The 21,870-nt window shown below is 40.0% G+C and overlaps 2 protein-coding genes across 11 annotated transcripts in view; one reads left to right on the forward strand and one right to left on the reverse strand.

Moving 5' to 3' along the window:
* The window catches only part of JADE1 (jade family PHD finger 1), a 55,468-nt gene extending 46,728 nt beyond the window's left edge, over nucleotides 1-8,740 (forward strand). For all 5 annotated transcript variants that reach the window (XM_061994253.1, XM_061994255.1, XM_061994254.1 and 2 more), the window contains 3 exons: nucleotides 1,850-2,380; nucleotides 4,103-4,220; nucleotides 5,132-8,740. In XM_061994253.1, coding sequence (XP_061850237.1) covers nucleotides 1,850-2,380; nucleotides 4,103-4,220; nucleotides 5,132-6,033 — 1,551 coding nt within the window. In that variant the 3' untranslated portion in view covers nucleotides 6,034-8,740. The remainder of the gene's footprint in view (nucleotides 1-1,849; nucleotides 2,381-4,102; nucleotides 4,221-5,131) is intronic.
* A 2,766-nt stretch (nucleotides 8,741-11,506) lies between these two features.
* SCLT1 (sodium channel and clathrin linker 1) overlaps nucleotides 11,507-21,870 on the reverse strand; it is a 42,094-nt gene continuing 31,730 nt past the window's right edge. For 3 of the 6 annotated variants that reach the window (XM_061994258.1, XM_061994259.1, XM_061994257.1), the window contains 3 exons: nucleotides 15,931-16,009; nucleotides 14,766-14,861; nucleotides 11,507-12,156 (listed from right to left, as the gene is read on the reverse strand). In XM_061994258.1, coding sequence (XP_061850242.1) covers nucleotides 12,094-12,156; nucleotides 14,766-14,861; nucleotides 15,931-16,009 — 238 coding nt within the window. In that variant the 3' untranslated portion in view covers nucleotides 11,507-12,093. Of the gene's footprint in view, nucleotides 12,157-14,765; nucleotides 14,862-15,929; nucleotides 16,010-17,599; nucleotides 18,623-21,870 lie in introns of those variants that run through there. The other 3 variants (XR_009818544.1, XR_009818545.1, XR_009818543.1) reach the window with 2 other exon arrangements.

The raw sequence follows: 21,870 nt of genomic DNA on the forward strand, positions 1-21,870 counted from the left end.
TAGAGTATTTATATATGTTGGCATGCAGGGAAGAGGGGATCTCCTGCCATATTTCTTCTGATACCCCTCTCCCCTTTTAGTGACAACACAGTGTGACATGTAGGCACGATGGCTGCCACATCTGACAGCTCTACATTTGATATTCTGGGGAGAGACAAGACATTACAGTTTTGCCTGACATTCTACAAATGCAAATTCTTTACAAAGTCCTGTATAAACATCCTAGTGCGATGCAGTTTTCTGTAAGGTTAGATGGCTTGGGTTAGGCAAGTTTTGCAAATCTTGGCGTTATTAAAGCTAGCAGTGAGAAATATTTTGATTTGTGTTGTAAAATTGTATACAATCAGACCAGATCACAGGGAAAGGCACTGCACTAGAAAGGACATAGCGTTAATCGGAGGGCCTGGGAGCGAGCAATCCTCCAGAGATGTGATGAGGTATGCACAACAATTAGAAAAGCTGGCAGCTGGAAGCGTGTGTCAAGCTGGGCAGAGAGCAGCTGCAATAAGCTGGGGAAAAGGAGACTGCATATTCTCCCAGGTTCAGCAGATTTCCTGCTGATGAGACAGGCTTTCCCCTCTTCTCCCAGTAAACATTAGCCACACGAAGAGATGATTGTTCTTAATGATAGCAGCTTGGAAACCATGTCTCAAATACTGTTGGTGTTCCAGTGGGGCTGCTTTTGCCCTGTTTGCTAATATGAGAGGAATAGGCAAAAGATGCTTTGGTATTTTTTAATTCCTTTTATATGTTGATTTTATTAAAGAACGTTCATTTAAAACTTCTGCAGTTTAAACTCTGTTATACCTTTATATGCCATCTGGCTGCTGAGTGAACCTGAACAGGAAAACTCAGAGGAGAAAGAGATTTGGCTTCTTTACAAAGTCCTGTATAAACATCCTAGTGCGATGCAGTTTTCTGTAAGGTTAGATGGCTTGGGTTAGGCATAGTTTTGTTTCCTCCTAGTTAATAGCACTGATGTTCGCTTCCACTTTAAATTCTTGTCACTGGAGCAGAGGTGTGAGTTGATACAAATGCATATGTATACATGTGTATATACATTACAGTTGGACTTGATTATCTTAAAGGTCTTTTCCAACCTAAATGATTCTATGACTCCATATATTTAAACCTTTCAGTTTGTGGCTGGTGATAGCTGTGACAGCATTTTGCAAGAGGAAGTCACATATAATCGAAATGAAGTGCTAAATCAGCTGAACTAGTGCCCACTGCTCCATGATGGCTGGGTTCACTGGGAGGGAACAAAAATGACAAATTTAATTTCTTGTTCTCTTCATCCCCCAGGTGAAGTGAAGGCTGAAGTCAGTGAATTAGCGATCGACAGCCATTTAATATATGCCATGATAAAATGGGGATAATGGGGAAAAAAAAATTCCCCTTGGTTGAGGTCTTTTGGGTACCATGGGTCCAGGTGCTGGGAAAGGCTTTTAATTAAAAGTAGCAGGCTGGCCTGGAGCCACTGAGACGTTTTTCCCTCCCTTTCACGCTGGCAGAGTCAAAGGCGGAACATTTTGCTTTGTGTAATGCTGCCTTACATGAGTTGCTTTGGTGATAGCAAGAAGGGTCCTCCCGTGGGTTTGCTGGTTACTGAATAGCAGGATTGGTCTAGGGAGGGGTTAACTGCTCCCGCCCCGCCGGGCCACTTGATCATTGCCTGCCCCAAAGCACTAAATCATGAACCTCACTACATGAGACGAAGAAGGTACATGCAGCTTAGAAGTGGAGCGTGGTAACGGAGTTGTTCTTCCAAAGCAGCCCTGGCTGCTTGAATAGTTTGAGGCAGTATGGCTTCTTAGATTTCTGATTAATTTTAACTTAATTTCTGTAGTGTTCAGTGAAGAACTGCAGGACAGCCTTTCATGTCACCTGTGCGTTTGACCGTGGCTTGGAGATGAAGACCATACTGGCAGAGAACGATGAGGTGAAATTTAAGTCATACTGTCCCAAGCACAGCTCCACCAAGAAAGCAGATGATGAGACTTTCAATGAAAGCCCAGGCCAGCAGAATGGGAATGGGATTCAGGACAGTGTTCTTCCTGCCCATGTGGAGCCTTTCCACAGCATGGATCAAAACCAGGAAGAGGCCCACAGAGTCAGCCTCCGCAAGCAGAAGCTCCAGCAGCTGGAGGATGAGTTCTATACGTTTGTTGAATCTTTGGAAGTGGCTAAAGCGCTGAGGCTGCCTGAGGAGCTGGTGGGATTCCTGTACCAGTACTGGAAGCTGAAGAGAAAAGCCAACTTCAACAAGCCTTTGATCACCCCAAAGAAGGATGAAGAGGACAATCTGGCTAAACGGGAACAGGATGTTCTTTTCAGAAGATTGCAGCTCTTTACACACCTCCGGCAGGACCTCGAGCGGGTAAGCCACTGCACTGCCTGAGCTGTGGTGAGGTGTGCTGGCCATCATTAGTCATGGTTCCAGACCACTCTGCCAGTTACTGCCCTTGCATGCAGGCACCCCATGCTACATTGTAACTCAGCTGCATTGTCAGAAAAGCCCATTAACTCTAAATTCCTACAGAGGACACTAACTGTTCTTCTCAAATGGAGGGTCTTCTCAAGTGGCCAGCAGGTCTTGGCTTGTGGTGCCCGATCTCCTTGTAACTAGATTGTTGTATTTCTGTTTATGTGTTTTTACTGATCAATGCTGTGGACTGTACTGGAGCCCTCAGCTGGAGCTTTTTTAGCCTTTAAGGGCTTTCTCTGCTCCTTTAATCAGGAGCACAAGGAGGAAAAGGTTATGAAACCTGCCTCGATCTGTAGCAGATGTGTCTTTCATTGACGCAGCACATGAGGATGCCATTTCACCAGACTGTGTCCCTATCTGTGTACATGATATTCCACTCAATTAGGTTTTGAATGTTTAAAGAACAGTTCAGTAGGATCAGTTGGGTGGTTTAAGTGCATCTGATCCTGTGAAGACCTGAATCCGTTCCTTTTTAGTTTTTTTTTGTTTTGGTTAACTAGTAGAGTTCAAGATACATTACAGCCAGAGCGTCCTGAAATTAGTTTAGTTTTTCATGTCTGTACAGCATATGGCTCATGTAGGAGATGTACAGAACCCAGCTCAGAAGGTTCTGCCTCAACTGCTCTTCCAGAATACTGCCTAGTCTTCAGATCAGGACAGTGAGTGTCCTGCACCTTTTGTGAAACATCCTCCTGGCTAATTATGCTTCTAATGAATTGCTGCAGTTCTTCCTTTGAAGTTTTTTCTCCTAGTTTCAGCTTCCACCCCTGACCTGTCTCTAGCTCAGGGAGACAGCTGTTACCTAGTATCTTTTGTTTCTGCTCCATGTGCTCAAGATTTCTTTTAATCTTCTCTTTGATCACCTAAATAAGTTGAGTTTGTCACTGCATTCCCTGGATCTTAAAAAGGGAAAGGATACACGCAGAATAATTTAGGTGTGATGTCAAAACAGGAGACATCATTGCAGCAGTGTTTTTAATATTTTACTACTATGTTGTTGCCCCTGATGATACATCCATGATAACTTGGATTTAAAAAAAAAGGGTCCTGTGCTTTTTTTCTCCTCTTCAAGGTAAAGTCAGGAAGACCTGATTATGAATTACCTTAGTGGCAACATCGTCAATCTAAAGACAGATTTTGAAATTGAATAAAACAGGGACTTCTGTGGACATAACCCATCTGTTGTGCAGCTTGGATCCCACCAGACAAAGAACAAAAGGCCAGGGACTGTGTCAGAAAAGATACGAGGCAGATGAAGCCCTTTTCACTTGAATCCATGGAGTAATGAGAGTTACTGACAGTACTGGCTGGCCAGGGACTGTTAGCGTTAAATAGAGCAGGACCTTAGTGGAACCAGTCATGACCCTTGTTCCATGTGTGCTCCTGCACTGCTGTGAGATCAGCCTGCAGAGCAGGAACCCACAGGGCACCATGCCAGGGGCAGCTGGGGCAGTACTCAGAGGCACTTCCCCGCCATTCCCTCACCTGGGAAAGAAATCGCTTCTGAGCTCTAGGAGAGTAGTGGTGTGAAACTTACACAGCTGTGTAGATTATAGTTTGACAACATTCTAGAAACACAGTTTCTGTCAAACTCATCAACTTGATGTCTTCTAGGTGCGTAACCTCACTTACATGGTGACTCGAAGGGAAAAAATCAAGAGATCTGTCTGCAAAGTTCAAGAACAGATATTTAATATTTGCGCAAAGCACTTGGAACAAGAAAGAGTTTCAGGTATGCTTCGGTATTGCCTTTTTTATGTAAGACCAAAGGCACAAGCACTGAAAGGTTTGGTTACAGGCTAATGACTAATCTTGAAGGACAAATGGGACTTCATTCATTCTCATTAAAATCTCGTGTAGTCCACCACACATCAGCACATTGCAAAACAAAAAAGAGAATCAGGTTAGCTCTAATGGTGGGCACATTGCTATAGAAACTGCTAAGCCTGTGTCCTTCTGATGCCCGTGGGGTGCTGAAGGGTCCACTGCATCAGCTCCTCTCTGGTGTGATTCTGTAACGCCCCCTCCTGACAGAGAGGCCACAACTTATAATCAGGTGCTGTATGGTACCTCCTGAGTTGGTGGTTTATTAGTGCTGCTGCATTAGTGTTGCATACGGGCTTCTTTGCACCATAGATGGCAGTTTAAAGAAACGGATTGTGAAAAGGTAGCTCTCTGGTTTTAAAGCAACATGTTTTTTCCTGCCTAACCTCATTGACAGTACCTTTTCTCAGAAAGAGAGATAACTTCAAAGATAATCTAGTTAATGCAATAACTTTAAGTATTCAGCAGATAATGAACCATATTTCAGACAGAATCAATCAAAACTGTTTGCTGGTTGCTTTTTCTGCCCTTCTCCGAGTCATCTCTCTTAGTGGATAGAGCAGTGCTGGATTTATCTTTGCTACAGGTGTAATCAGGTGCAGCAGGGCCACAGGGAAGTAAACTACACTAGCAGTATGTTGTGAAACCACAACATAGCCACATAATTGTGACATCAAGGTACTGGATAGACAACCACATACCCATTTATGCTGAAGAACATGCTAGGCATGAGGAACAGAGTTAAAACAGGTGCCCTCAAGAGTGGTATTTACCCAGCCATGGAATTGCTGGACCTTAACTTCTTTTGTTTGCATTTAGGTGTGCCTTCCTCATTCTCCTCAATGGAGAACACGGTATTGTTCAATAGTCCATCTTTGGGCCCCAATGCCCCCAAGATCGAGGACTTGAAATGGCATTCTGCATTCTTCAGGAAACAAATGGGCACATCTCTAAGCCAGTCTTTGAAAAAACCACACAAGAGAGATGGAGCAAGAACCAGCTCTGGGAATGATGGCAAATCCCTGCTGAGGCAGCCCAGCCAGAGGGAAGGTGGGGCAGCTACAGGGGGCTTTTTAAACTTTGACAAGACCTTTGCAGAAACACGACTTGTATCAGCAGAGGAGAAAAATGGGATAGTTATACCAGACCACAGAAAAAGAAGAGACAATCATCCGCAGTGTGAGGTTGTCAAGGCAGAACTGAAGGAAAAGACTTCTAAACACAACCACAAACCACTGCGACCCACAGAACTGTCTCAGAGGCAATCGGAAAATAAAAGGGCTGTGAACCACTTCAGTGGTAGGTCAGCGCCTGGCACACGGAGGGATATAGTGCCTAAATGCAACGGGGGTCTCGTCAAAGTAAACTCTCATCAGACAGTAGTTAAAGTGCCTACGACACCCACGAGCCCAGTGAAGAACTGGGGCGGATTCCGAATTCCAAAGAAGGGGGAGAGGCAACAGCAGGGTGAGAGCCCGGAGGAGACCTGCCGCCAGAGCTCTGGCTACCCCTACCTGGGCGTGAGCAGAGTTTCACCAAAGGACAGGGCAAAAAGCAAGCTAAAGCCTGACAGCGAGAATGATGGCTATGTCCCTGATGCCGAAATGAGTGACTCGGAGACTGAAGTGTCTGAAAAGAAGTGCAGGCAGCAGAGGCTCAGTCCCAACAGCACCATCAGCAGAAGGACGGACATTATTAGGAGAAGCATCCTGGCATCCTGACTGGACACAGGGACAGGGTGCCAGCACCGTGGTCAGTAGAGTCGCTGCCTGCATGCTGACTCCACGTTATTTATTGGTGAGAGAGAAGAGAGTTCTTAGACATGGCTACAGACTGTCAAATTGGTAACCCATTATTCCTGAGTTCTGTAAACATGTTTACGTGCACTTAAAGCTGTTTTCTTTGGCGTGTGGTCCCAGTCCCCCTCCTCCCCCCGGTTCTGTGAGAAGTTTAAATCTTCCTTTATTTGCAACTTTCCTGAATAAGCAGAGAAATTACATCACTATTACAACACTAAAATAGTTCACAAAAACCTTTTAGAAGGGGTTGGGGTGGGTAGGGGGAAGTAGGCTGCATTCATCCCTTTTCGCAAAGAAAGCACTGATAAAATTTTCCTCCCTTCCTTTGCCTTCTGGAAAAGCACAAGCTCTTAATTTAACTAGTGTGTAATGAATTGAAGGTGGTTGTTTAACCATACTGCACTGCTAAAACCCATTACAAATGGGGTTTCCTTGGATGGTGGCAGGTCTTTCTCCTCTCTTTGCAGAGTGTTTCCTGTTGCATTCAGTTTGAGCACAAGTGGCAGCTCAAACCCCTCTGTAAGCTCCAGCATTTACATGTAAATACACCTATGAGATGGCCAGGTGTAACCAGGAACTGTGGTACTGCAGGAGAAGGAAGGGGCAGGTCAGGACTGCAGCTGCCTGAGGGTGCAACAGCTTGAGAAGACTCAGCCTGAGCACAGCGAACGCCCTCACCTGGCTCAGTTCTGAGAAAGGGAGCCGGCGTGTGGGTTCCCGTCACCATTTAGTCAGTCACCTGCCTCCAGGAGTAGGGTGGCAATTTAAGAAAAAATATGTCTAAGGCACTAGTGGGTGGGATTTCCCAAAGCCCACCGCACATGCACTAATGGTACGGATTGGGAAAGCCACGCGTATGGTACTAAAGGGTTGCTTTAAAATGGAGATGAATATATATTTTTAAATAGAATACAGTGGAAAGGCAATAAATTGTGATTAGCTCTTTACAGTCAAATGAAGAAAAAAGATTTCCTTTTATTCTGGACTAGATTTGATGGAAGAGGGGACTCATAGTCTTGATTGTGTAGTTTTTTGTTACATAATTGCAAATGGCAATAACTAGTAAAGCTACGAGCAATAATAGCAACAGATCCTTAGGATTCTGTTTTGTACCAAGTAGAGTGTGCATATAACAGTGGAGTGGTAGGAGCCTGTAACTGTTGGAATTCTGCATAGATGGTAGGTACTGGTGAAAAACTTTAAGTAGCAATGTGGTACAGAAAGACAGGAATAAAGAACCCCCTTCCCCCCAGCCCTTCGTACTCCTAGCCTGCCGGTACCGCATTCACTCACTTTTTTATGCTAGATCCTTGCCTCTGGAGCAGAGAACATGTGAAACACTGTAGAGTTCTGCCATGACCAAGTTTTCCAGAGGAGTCAATCCAAAAAGAAGAAAAAAAGAAGCTTATTAATATTATCTTGCTATGCAAGTTATACTTAAATATTTCAGTAGAATGCATCCCTGTCATTTGTTTTAAAACTCAGAAGTCTTAATCTTTCGACATCTTTAGGGAGGATGTTGGGGAAGGGGAATTTTGTGTAAGATAGTGTACTTTTAAAATACCATTGCTAGTCCCAAGAAGTGGGATTAAACAGAGGTGAGGGTCAAACAGGGCACTGGTGAATCTAAGGTTATGTAGTTATTCTTGGGACATGTTACAAGAAAAGTACTTACTAGACCCAACAACAACAGACAAGGTAAACGTAGGTAAGTTCTACTTGGCATAGAGCAAAGTTTTCCAGACAGGCTCTGCTCTTTCCTATAAGAAGCAAACTCATGACCATAGAGGGAATTGTTTGTGAAGCCATAGATTGAATAGCCTAAATTTTGATTCTAAGCAAGCATTGAACCTCAGACCAGACTCAAAGAGGTACCTTGTTAATTTGCACTATTCCGAATGCTACTGTTGTGCAGAATTAATGCCTTACCTGTTTTGCTCCCCACTGTTGAGGTTAATAAGCTTTCTAATGTTTCAAGTTACACTGAACCAAAACCAAAAAGTTGTCTGAGGACTGCAGTGTGCCCAGCTCTGTAGGTTAGCTCTGTTACCCACGCTTAGTGCTCAGCAGAAGGTGGTGTAAGTACAGCAGTGTCGATACAGACTCACCCCTGTGTTTTACTGGGAGAACCATTTGCAGCATTTCTGTTTTAAGCGTTCCCTTCCCTTGTGCAGACCGACCAAGAGACCGTTGACTCGATTGCTGTATTCTGTCAAACTGTAGGCTAGTTGAACTTCTGTAAAGTTGCCTGGAATGCCATTTGTTAGGTTATAAATTCACGCAGATCTAAATGAAGGGTTGTACGTGTCGTGTATAAATCTGAATTTCGGAAATTGGAGAAAACTGTCGTTACGTTTGTAAAACCTTGTACAGAAGATTTTTCACTACGTGCCTAGCTTTGGTGTCCATTCAGCTGAAATTAATTAAAAGGTGCATGAGGAGAAACAGAAATTAAAAGTATATGTAGAGATGACTATTTTATATTACATGGCTCAATCCTGTATTTATTTTCTCCCTTTTTTGAAGTATTTATAAAGACCTAGTTGAAGACAGCTGTATTTTTTGTTAAAATACTGAGTAGAATTGTGCCTTTTTGTCTGTATGTGAATAAATGCTGTACATTTTTGCATTATCTTTGCCAGCAGTGGTTTAGAATTTGCGGTAGTGGTTTTGTTCGGGTTTTGCTGCCAACACTTCACTGCAATGATGTGAACAACTTTGAAGCGCAGTTACAGTCAATGTTTGATTTGGATTATTACAGGTGTTACAGTGCACACTGTGGTGCAAGAACAAAGGCTGTTTTTGCTTCCTTTTTTTAGGAATAGTATAGAGTCCGGTTACTGATGGCTGTGCTTCTCCCAGCAACAGAAAATAGTATGCTTTTTTTCCTTGAGATCTTCAAAGAGATGTTGCTTACCTAAAATAATTTATATGTTGATAGAAGCTGTCCTTCTCAAGTCCATAATCTTCATACATGTTCTGCTGGCAAAGGAACATGTTTCTTGCCCATAGATTTTCAAGATACGTGTGCTGAACGTGCATTCACACTATGAACTGTCTGTCATAAAGCAATGCTGAGGAGAACATGTGCAGCTGTAGTAGGCTCCCTAGGAGACAAGGCATGAAGGGCACGGTAGGTCCTTTACTCTTGCTTCCTCTAAACCCAAGATGGGGAAATATGGAATGGACTCTGAGCACAGAAAGATAAAGACAAGGTTGTGAAGTCCTGTGACTAGCAATACATCTTGAAAAACAGCTATATGGGTAAATAATTTTTCTCAGATCTATACATGACTTGTGCATTCATATTGTGGGCAATGGGGAGTGGCACCCCTCAAAAATGTCTTTAAAAGGATGGTCCTCCTGAGAGTTCTAGTACAAAGCTCTTCAAGATGTGAATAAACATTTGAAAGAGGATCTTGCAGCTGCTGTATAGATCTTGCTGACAGTGACCTTTTGGAAAGGCGCTGTGCTGCTGGGGTTATATAGGTCAGACTGGCCCAGAGCTGAGGGCACCCAAAACTTGCCACCCACTAAACTAGACCATGGCCAAGCTCCTTGTAGGCAGTGATGTATCCTTCAAGCTCTGGCTGATGCTGGAAGGGACAGGGCTCTTGGGATGACCCACACTGAAACTCATACCACCTTTTCATAGTTAGTCTCACTTATTGCAAAGTAACTATACACCTAGAAACTCCCTAAATCTAGGCAAGAACAAAGTTTTAACTCATTGGAAGCATTAATACCACACTAGGGAATCTTTAAAACACTCAACACCTGGTTTTGAAGGGGGAAAGGAAAGTACAAGAAACAAAAACTTTTCAGTGGAAAAGCAATGAGAAATTCATAAATAGAAACAAATGTGAAACTACCAAGATAGATGAGTGAAAAGCCTGCTGCTCAATTCCATGAAAAAATCTACTATCTATCATGAAGGAGCAAAAGTTACCTAACCACCAAGCCTCATGTCTTAATTACTTCACCAAGTGCCTTTTTCTTCTGCCACTCCAACCTGGGAGCAACATGCCAGCAAGCTGAGACACTGAGCAGTAATGCAAGGAGGTGGTGGTGGAATGATGAGTTTATCTGGATGACGTTCCCTTCTCTGGTTCAGACATGCTTGGTCAATTTTTAGCTGCTCAGAGGATTAGGCAGAGAGGAAGGAAATCTTGTTCTTTCCTGTGTCATCTGCCATAATGGGCTCTGATACCCCTTAAATTTTACCATCAGGTGCTTGTGTCCTCATTGCAGTTCATGTTCTGGGAAATAACTGTTAGTCAAGAGCTACAGTACAAGTTGAAATGAATATACCCATAATTAAAAAGGAACCAAGCAAGTGCCCTTCTGTGCCTCAAGGAACAAATGCTGGTGTTAAAAACTTAAGTTACCTGCAATTTTCACTGCCAGGTTTCACTTCACATGTAGAGCCTCTCTTTAAGGAATGAGCAGGATTAATAGCTCACACAGAATCTTCCAGGTGGTCTGTTGTCTCAGAGGTACATTATGCAAATGAAAATAAGGTGCTTGGTATTTACCTCCCTCTGCATCACTTAGGTGGTTGACTAATGAAAATCTCACAGCAACAGACGATCAGAGCTTCTGGACAATGTATCTGTGTTGCTTTAAAAAAAGAAATCTTTGAAGCCTTTTAGCAAAATTGGAGATTGCAGTGGTTACAGGCATACATCAAACTGAAAGCACTAGGAAAGAAGTGTGCACAGCTGTAGGAAAGAGTAACTTCCTCTGCGGTAAGCAGACATTTTTCCTGGGGTTGCATCCATCTTGCCGCAGGCTCTACTAGAACAGATAGGTTTTCAGAAGGTGGCACAAACTTATTTCCATGTGGCAGTCAACCCAGGTCTGTCCTCTAAAATGCAAATACAGTGAAGATCACTGCAACAAATGTTAGTCCGAAACAACAGTTTTCATTGAGCACTGGCTAAGCATTATCCATCACCTGAATTAGAAGTTATCAACCACAATTATATTCTTCACATTTAAGATGGACAAGAAATTACATCACTTAGGTCCAAGATGGGAGCACTTCAAAATCGGTTAATATCTATCAAATGGTTACACTATGCTGAGAGAATAGAGTTCAGGCTCTAATTTAGAAAGAGTGATATAGATGAGACTTAAAACTATCAAAGAAAAACATGTATGCAAGAGGACTCCCACATACTGGCATGTTGAGTTCAAACACACTATTTCAAACTGCATAAAAGCTGTATGACTGTAGCAGCTTTGTGCAGACTGAAGTGGTAGAGAACTGGAATTCCCAGATAGATACAAACCAAAAGAGCTGACCATCAGAAAAGCACAGAACAATGGTAAAATAGTAATTAAGAAGAAAAAGCACAACTGAAGAACAATTACAGTCCTTAGAAACAAGCTGTACAAATAGCCAGCAGCATTTTCTTTATTGTTTCCCAGGGGCATCAGAACAAACTGAACTGAATTCTTAAAACTGGAAGGCAACGGAAGGCATTTTGTAGTGATAATGCCTACCATAAACCCAGCAACTGTCAGACGTTCATGGTGTAATTAGTGTCTTACTACAATTCATAAAAGACCTTCAAAATGTCCTCAAGTTACTGCACTGCAAAGAAAAATTAAAGGTATCACGTGTGTATGAGCAAAACTAGTCACTTACTTCAGTACAATGTATCTATTTCCTGTACACAGTCTTGTCAGAGCTGGTGTTTTTTAAACCAAAAAAGACCAATATGCCATAGCACTATCAGGTTGTTTTATCTGCTACATTAAAGGACTTTAATTACAACTTTTTGTAGTCTTCTTCCCATCTTTACTGTGCATACAGATACAGCATCTTCATCCACTCCCTTTCTTACCTGAATAAACCAGAAAATGTTTATCTAAGCTTCACAAGCCTTACTACGCATTTGACTTTTTAATGCTTCAATAGGAAGTTTCTCCAACAATCTTCTCAACTCCAGCAAGGTGTGAGTGAACAATACATGTTTAAATATTTTCCAGATCCTTCAAGGAAGCAGCTTTTTTCTTCTGTGTAGTTATCAGGCTGAGCTGTCATTAAACACAAGCAGATAGTTTATTCTGTAATTTGTTCTAAGATCAAAGTTACCAGTAGAACTTCAGTTTCGAAGGTGTCATGAGAAACAAGCACAGAGAGAGTGGGAATTTGGGATAAATAGTAGCATTTACAATGCACTCTATAGCAGATGACTGCCTTTTTTTTTTTTCAGATCCTAAAGAATTCAAGATGAGGAAAGATTAGGCAGCAAGTGTATACTTTAAAGGCATCTGCAATAGAATACACACGTTAAACCTGTGCAAGCAACCCATAATTTTATGTTCTGTACTGAACTAATAATAAGATTTATAGTCATTGAACTAACCAACACAAAAATGTAATTTCTAGATTCCTAAAGTTCTAGTCTACATTGGATTTAACTTTACAAATAAGCTGGAAAATATAATGAGAATACACAATTAAGAAAGTAGCCCTGAACCTGCAGGTTCAGGACAGAGAAGAGTGACCATTCTGAATCTGAGGAAGCACAGCACACACATGAACTTTGGTCTCCTGAGAGCCAGAGGAGAATAAACACATCATCTCTTCAGATTCAGAAGAGTGGCCACTCTTGTAGCAGTACTCCTGGAGATGGCTTTTTCCAGCCTTTAGCGGGAACAGCGCTGGTATGTCTTTTGGGCTGGGAGGGGGAGGAAGGGGCTCGGCACAGAAGTTCTTGAGTTTCTACAAAAAAGCCATGCCTCACAGCCATGCCTCTGCCTCTGCCTCTGCCAAGCCTGAAGAGGGCAAGGCTATTCTGAAGACTGGCAATAAGATCTGGAAACCAATTTAGCTGCTAAATATCTTCTCAAATCTCTGTTATCTTTTCGAGGGAGAGTAATGAGGAACAGTTATTTATTGATGTTTTCAGAAACAGCAAGATCTCTTACTATATGGACACTGAGGCCAGGAATTTACTCCCTTGAAAGGTGACATGACCATGTTTATAAGAGAAGAGAGCGCCTCAAAAGTATTGGGGCCGAAGAGATCCATATAATAACAAGAAGTAAAAAAAGAGAAATCATTCTTTCAGGGCAATTCTTCACCAGCTGGGCAGACCTTGGCATAACAGAAAGCATTTATGGCCAGAAAGCACGTTATGACAGCTTGGCAGCTATGCCCATTTACTCACTGCTGCTGGGGAAAAAAAGTGCCATTTGTCCTAACTGGACAATTTAGAACAACCAAACATTTCCTCTCTGCAACTCACATGGGATCTCCCACATTAAAAAGCGGTAATTTGCAAGTGAATTTCCTAAATCACTGTAAAAAATCGGGAGGCAGAAAATCCACCTTTACTTATTAGGAGACCAACATGAGTAACAAATTGGCTTGACAAATAAGTGAATCCAGTGTATAAAACCCCTGTGATTTGCTTCAACATGTGTAGCTTCAATAGTATGGAAAAAAGAATGTTGGATGAAAAAAAAAATCCAGTGAATAGGTAGCAGGGGGTTTAGACAAGTAAAGCCCAAAGTGTCTTCTCTGAAGAGAGGACAACCTTTCCTCCCAACATCCCTGATGTCTAGAAATGCTGAGCAATGCCACTCAAAGTTGTAATGGAGTTGAAAGAGAACAGACACACTAACAGATACCCTGCCTAAAGTTTTCATAATCGCCAAAACATGTACTGGGAAGCATGTTCACTATGGTAGAGAGATACATATACTCTGCCAGCCCTTCTTCCTTCCCACAGCCTGGAAAAAAACAAGTATTTCCCATTCTGTCTCCACAACTTGCAGTATTGTGGACATTGCAGGAGCTGCTGCATCTATACAACAGGTTAACTGCAGTGGGGTGTACTTTTCCCATAGCCTTTGGGGACGTAGCTACTGGGGTCTACTAAAAAAAATGAAGGTGGACAAACAAGTTACCAATATGTGAGTTCACATGGCATGGCAGAAAGTACTCAAGGTTGCAATTCGATGAACACTAAACAGGTCAACACCATCAATTTTGTCCTGCAACCACCACCTGCCATTTCCCCAGTTCTTTGTGCAACCACACAATGAATTAGACCAGGGAATCTATTTGGCTGAAGAAACCCTTATCAGAATTCCCACAAACAGCTCTGCTGCCTAGCAATTTTTATAAAGGCAGTTCTCCAGCCATCAACTCAAGACATGCTTTGTTTTAAATCAGACTCCCCAGGAGACAGGTATAGGAATCAGCACAACTTTTGCTCTTTATCATGTGAAGCCATCCCTTGTGACTGCTGCAGTAGGCTACATCAAGCTAAAAAAGCCTGCTTCATGTGAGCAAGAGTGGCAGTTATTTAAGAAGACTTTTTGTTAATTTGGTGTCATTAGGCATTCATTCACACACTTGTAACCACACAAGCTTAATTCACATCTAATTTGTTTCCGTAAACAAATCTATACTGTCACTTAAGCATCCTGTCAGAAGGTGGCATTTAATTGAACATGCGCCAGTTTGGTGACGATGCATCTAAAATGCAAGTGTGTTGATAAGATTATATTAGTAATAATGCACAAAAATTATCACCTTTGCCTCAGGAATGATATAAAGTGACTATTTTTCTAATATTAAATGGGATTTTTACAATGCACTTCAATAGCATGGGTTTTGGTTAGTTTTGTACCTTTTGAGATGCTGTAGCTGCCCTCTGTTCTACCTGGTTTAGTCGCTTTTGAAGTCTAGTGATGTGTTCTCGATAATCCATCATTAATTTTTCATCCTGGGTAAATGAAATATCTCATTACAAAGGCAAAGTTCTTTTTACTGGTTCCATACATACTGCAGGGAAAAAGCTTAAACCAAGGTGAACTTAAGAAGTAGAACTGTTTACCACTTACAACAAGACTGAAGACATACTGCTGACATATTACAGAGAATTTCCAGCTCAAACATGACACTATAAGACTTTTCCAGTCAGAGTAATCTGCAGAGGAAGTTTTACTCATTTCACCATCTTGGAGTAAGATGCACAAAAGCTGACATTTTAATCCAGATAATTTAATTCACACAATCTTACAATATAAATGCTTTAGCAATACTCAAAGGGAAAAATGTACACTACATAATCCAAAATAAATTATAAACTTGCCAGAGATCTCTTTAATGGGTCTGTAATAAAGTGTTTCTTAACCATCTTTTACTATAGGAATCTGTTATCCCATCAGCCCCATTTTCTTCCTCTGGATAATATAGTACTACCAAAAATACCATGGAAGGACTTATCCTAGATAGAATTGGACATTACCCCAGATTTAGGAGGCTGACAGGATAACTGTATTCTAAAGTGGCCATTAATTATTGAACCAGGCATGTTCCAAAACAACACTGCCCTTAAGCTTTAATGGATAATGCTTTTATCTATCCATATATATGCACATACATTGTAAATTCTGCTATACACATGGCTGAGAATTTGATACCTCTGCTTATGCTACAGTATCTGTAACACAATGCCTACTCCTTTTTAGAGGTATACATGCATCCACAGGTGTAAGGGGCTTCAGAAAGACTTTCTCAATTGTCTGAAATTGCTAGATTAGTAACCTTGAAAGATGATCTCTCCTTTGCCTTTTCTCATAATTTGAGAGTGAAGTTAATTTGTCTTTCTGTCATTTGAACATGTCAGTCAGCATAAACGAGGTTCTTCAGGTATGACTATGCCTGTCAAAAGTCCTTAGTTTTTTTCTAAACCAGCAACATAACTCATCTAAGCAGGTTTCTCTTAAGATCCCAGTGTCCATGCATCAGGTTGTAACTGAAAGTACTTGTCATATCAGCCATCATCTTACCTCTTTTATCTTCTCATTTGCTGTTTCCAGATGAGAAATCAGCTCCTGGCTACGAAGTTTTTGTTGGCTCAGCTCACTTCTATGAATCAGAAGAAAAGATGCTAATTAACACACAGTAGTGCATCAGTGATCAGAATATCACTTCACAGGTATTTTCTTGCATTGTAAGGGCTTACAGCATATTTTTAATTACAGGGTTGCTCTTATAACAGTGATTTCAACAGCACTACACAGCTAGCACACACATGATGTGGATGCAAAACTATAACTGCAGAGGAATGAGATCTATTTGTTCAAATCAACAGGACTTTGTCAAGAGCATTTGACTTTTTACAGGTTTGTCTTTTTGTTTATTGGATCTTCTTTTGCAGTCACAATATCAAATACAAGCTGCATTTGCACAGTGCATTCAATATTTAAATTAACATTCTAAGTATTGTCCCATAACCAGACTTCAATGCAGACATTTTTGAAGGTGCTTTGAAGCACCTGAAACTGAGTCATTCCATACTTGTGAGAGACAGCAATGCGACACTGCGTGAGAAAAAGGAAAATGCCACATTCTTTAAAGTGGTCTTTTCACTTTTATACTGAAGGAGTTTTAGTGATCCTGCATCTGTATAGGATTGAAGACAAAAAAAAATATCGGAGTCATAGTAGACATGTCTGGGTTGATGCTCAAAGGAAACAGTTCCTGCATCCACTAAAGAAGAGGGATGATCCATGATGCAAAACTCAACGAGCTGCTCTAACCTTTGACGAGTCTTTACTCCACTAGCGACAGCCAACACAAGAAGTGTTGTGCTCAAGATGCCACCAGTTTGACCTTCTGTGTTGAAGTTCAGAAATGCTTGTGAAGAAGAATTTTCCAATCTATTCTCACTTTTCCTTTCTTAAGCTGAAAGTATACTGAAATGCAATCACCTTCATGAATATGTGGCACATAGACAATGCTCAGAAAGCCGATACCTGCCTGCCAGGTACTCTGCCTATTACTGAAACTTCATGCACTATGATGGAAGCTAAAGCCTTTATTCTTTCTGGGGGAATGGAGGTGAGGGAGGAGGCGCTTCAGTCTCCAATATTAATCTTAAAAAGCCTTTGCTCTTTTAATGGTTTAGTTCTCTTTTAATGATTTAGTTCTCCACAATAATTTACTCTTGAAATTTTTTTAGTATTTCATGAAAATCTAACTGAAAACTTATGTGGCACTTGAAATGCAGCTTGCAATATATCTGTTAACATAATGTTGCAAGTCTACCTGGCTAGTAGTTTCCACTCTCCTGTTCTCCAGCAACTCCTTTAACCAATCCCAGGTATATAAAAACCAGTTCATAATCTTTTAACTAGTTGCTATAAGAGTACATAGACAGATATTTAAGTAATGTTAAACAGTTAAAATTACAAATACATTACACCTGTAATGTATAAATACATATACATATATATGAACATTTTTATCTAAAATAAGGATTAAAGACGGCTTAAAATTTCAGGATCAAGACAGTATGTTAATACTTAACACTATTATTGCAATTTTTCCCCTGTAATCAATATCAAGCATCAAGATGAAGCATTTTCAATACAGGAACCTTAATGAACAGCTAGTTTTGAAAGTTCAGGTTTTATAAACCGTTAGTAATCCAGAAATTTTATAAAATTCCTGTCATATCTTTTCATACATACCTTCTTCCAAATCGACTCCCTAGAAAAACACTCAAACACCACTCCTTACAATGTGCAGATTGCTTGTTCAACTATGCTAGTAAAAGGCTTTGAAAATACGAAATTCTTAAATTCTGACAAACCTTCTTAATTGTTACATCATCTTAGAAGACTACCCAAGTGGACTAATTTTCTAAATTAAAAATGCTTAGTTACTGAAAAACAATCTGTCTCTTGTACTGAGGTGTGGAATTAGTGTTCTTAGCAGCACAGGCCACAAACAGAGTTTACATGCTTATATACAGCTGTGTATCAAGAATTTATTTTTGTAGTTAGGTCAGTCTGAACATGTATTAAAAGGAAACTGTTTAACCTTGTAAGTATAAGGAGATGTGACGGCTACTGAGCTAGAAAAACGATTCATTCTGACTGTTAACCCTTCCCTACACAGATTATGAGACTTTAATATTAAAATAGAGCAGTAATCCTGCCTGCTGAAAAATCAAATTGGTCCCTACTCCATATTGTCTTTGTTAAGTGAGCAGGAAACAAAAGGTGAGCTTTTAGCATTTTGGCAGATGGGAGATAAATCCACCAGCTGTAGTAAGTACGTTCTGCAAAGCTCTTGTATGACAAATGTAGCATGTGCCAGCTGTTTTTTCAGTTGAATTATACTATAATATGCTTCAGTTACTCTTAGTAATTATGAATTTTGTATACTGCCAGTACCTGCAGCTGTCTCATCCCATTACTTTTTTTCTGTAATGAACATCTTAAAATAAATAGTTGTGGCTGCCAAACATTACAGAAGTGCAGCCAAGAATAATGTTTAAGAAATGGAGGAAACTTCTTCATCCCAAGATGCTGTGCAGTTCACTCCATGTACAGGATGTAGGGTGAAGGAGAAGGTAATCCTGGCCAACACTTCATACACAAGTCATTCTTCAGAGGCAGATTCTTTTCAATTACAGAAGAGATAAAACTGAGAACTCCAAAACCACACATGGCTACCGATGAGTCAGGGACTCTACGTATGAGATGGAAATGTTTCAGAAGCAGAAACTGGAACAAAACCACTTAAAATAGCTGCAATTAGATGACTTCTGGTGAGCAAAGTATTTAGATTTAAAAACAATATGGCAAAGTTCTTTTTTTTTGTAAGTACTGACAATTATAATTCAAGTCAATAACAAAAACTCAAAACCATTTAGTATAGTTGTTCAAATATAACTGGTTTATGTTACAACAAATATTTTTGCCTCTCCAGTTCTTACTAACAGACAAGTGGCAGATGGTTATGATTATTAGTTTTATTATTTTTTAATTAGTTAGATAGTTAAGTTTTTTAAAGCTCCTCAAATGCATTGTGACATGGAAGTAACTTCTAAACTATTTACTTCTTTGTCATTTAAGCCAACATTTCTAAATTGTCTCATATGTTGTTTGTTTTGTAGATTCAGTTTTTATTTCTAAGAATAGAACAGACTTGTGTATACCTGTTCCTTCCCCTGCTTAGGTTAAACTGTACATTCACTGATCAGTCATCCACACATCTGAAAGGCCAGAATAAAGTTCGTAACAAAGTTGAGAGAACTGTCAATTTCCTTTGAAGTTTTGGGACATCCAAATTGACAGTGGTCTTAGAGCTTACAACTTAACAATTTGAAGCTCTATACCCTGTCAATCAGCAACAAAAAAACCCCATCATAGATTGCTTATATTTCTTACCAAATTCTATACAAGGTTGTGGAGAAGTGACACTGAAGATGAAAATAACTTTTAAAACATTAAACCTAATTCCGATTGGATTACTTAGATTATTTAAAGCAATGTTCCAGATACATGGGAAGACAAAAAAAATCAATTAGGAGGTAAACGCCAGTTGCTCTACTAATGAACAGTAACTGGAAGAAATTTCACCCAGTTTTATTGGTGAACCTGACATCATAGGGTATCACAGGATATCCCTTTGGCCAGTTGTGGTCAGCTGTCCTGGCTGTGTCCCCTCCCAGCTTTTTCGCTGACAGCCTCCTCACTGGGGCTACAGCATGAGAAAGAAAGTCTTGATGCTCTGTAAAACACTGCTCAGCAACAGCTACAACATTATTAACACAGTTTTGGTAATAAAAACTAAAACACAGCACCATATAGGCTGCTATAAAGAAAATTAACTCCATCCCAGCCAAACCCAGTACAGGTCTTTAAAAAGCATTAAATTCATCTTAAATTAAAATATAAAATTCCCCCAAACTTAGTCAGAGGGTGACACTTTTATAAGTACATATCTTAAAAGTATTTATTTCATGTTTCTTTTATACCTTGGACCAAGTCCTGAAACAAATATGAGTGTTTTGCACTTCTTAAAACCTTTAACAGTAATCACTCATTTGCATAACTACTTAGAACAGTAAATATTTGCTGTCGTAAGTTCACTTAAGTAAATGTCATTAAAACTCACAGCACATCTAAACTGTACACAATCAGAAGTCAGAACAGCTTCATTTCATAGTCTGCCAGACTAGAGGCTTTGCAGGAATAAAGAGAAGAAAGACTAGCCATGAGCTGTAGTGATGCTGCCAAAAGTAAAGTCTTTATTTGGACCAATGACTTATGTCACAAGAAGCACCTGACCTTGTTTGTTACCTTCAAGACTGACTTTTGGCACAAGTATAGTGAAGTGAAACTGGTTTCTTGCCCTCTTGGGAGTTGAAGTCTATTACCAATAAATCCTTCTAAAAGTGTACAGCATCTTAAGATGCTTAGAGGGAAGAAAACTCTTCTCATAATTGGAAACTGCAAGGTATTTTTATAAAAAAAAATAGTGGATTTTAGTCCACAAGTATTCTATAGGTTACTGACTGTTTCAGCACTATTTCAGTTCCAAGTTCAGCTTTACAGGCAACAATTACATGTTTAGCTTGAAAGGAGACCCAAATGTCCAAGAAAGCATAGAACAATTTTCAGTGAATCCTTAAAGTGTCAATTTATTCAGCAACATTTTTTATCTACAGTTTTTTCACTGATCTACTAGATTCTCATTTTAAAAACCAATACTCTGCTCTACTATTGTAGGTTGCAAAATTGACTTCCCCTTATGAATTATTTTAAAATTCATACTCACCTAACATTCACTGAAGAAGTATTTATTTAATGCTTCCCTTTTGCATATATATATATGCATATACACCTCACAAAGATGACAGATGCAGACTGAAAACATGACAAATGAGCAGCACCGAATATGGAAAAGTTAGCAGCTGCTGCTAGGAAGTTAGTAAAGAAGCCAAAATGTTTCAGACATCTTTGCATAGAAAATTAATGAGGATAGAACTGAAAAACTGCCACAGATCATGAATTTAAGGCTAAGGAATGGGAAACACCTACATAAACAAATGAGACACTGACTCAATGCTTACAAGAGCTGCACTAACAGCAGACATACAGTGAAATGCAATATAAAATGCTTTTACGTAAACTACTTCCCCAGCATACATGGATATGCCTTTGTTAGGAAGTTTATAACTTCCTGAAAAATATTCACATTACTATGCTCAGTAAGAATTCTTATTAAAAATCAAAATTCTGCTACATGTCACCAACACCATCTCTGTATTTGCTAATTTATTTACACAAATATAATTGACCAAACACTAACTTCATTAAGTACCAAAGAATGGCTCAGACTGTCCTCAAAACACACTCTGTGACCATAATATACTGCTAAACCTGGAGAGCTTCCAATTGAAATCCAAAGAGTATGTCAATGTCTTCATCTCAGTTCATAGCCTTGCTGCACAGTTGATGAAGTTTTTAAAGAAATTACTAAGTTGTCCTTACAAGCTCACACCTTAACTAACCCCCTCAAAACCACATAAATTTGCAGGTAGGAAAGCTGGGTAAACAGCATCCTTTTACTCAGATCCCTTAGGTGTCACTGCCTGCATATATACATCACCACTATAAGGCTTGGTGATGCCAATTCCTTTAAGTTACAACAAAGTAGGAAGTGATCTGCCATTCTGTACTCACACTCAAAATACTGTCTCAAAATGTTACTGTGATAAGATTAAAAGAAATTTGATCATCATTCATTTATAATATGAGCAAAGACTTTGCATTGAATAACTGCTACTGTGTAATTCAGGAGCTAGTTTTCATACCAAATGCATTCTGATCTATTTAGCTCTGTACTTGGTAACATGTAACATGAAAAAGACGGTTTTAAATTTTTTAGGTAATACTTGTAGGTTCTGTTATAGCCACTTTTCACTGTAA

The sequence above is a fragment of the Colius striatus genome, chromosome 3, assembly GCF_028858725.1.
Source record: "Colius striatus isolate bColStr4 chromosome 3, bColStr4.1.hap1, whole genome shotgun sequence".
NCBI lineage: Eukaryota > Metazoa > Chordata > Aves > Coliiformes > Coliidae > Colius > Colius striatus.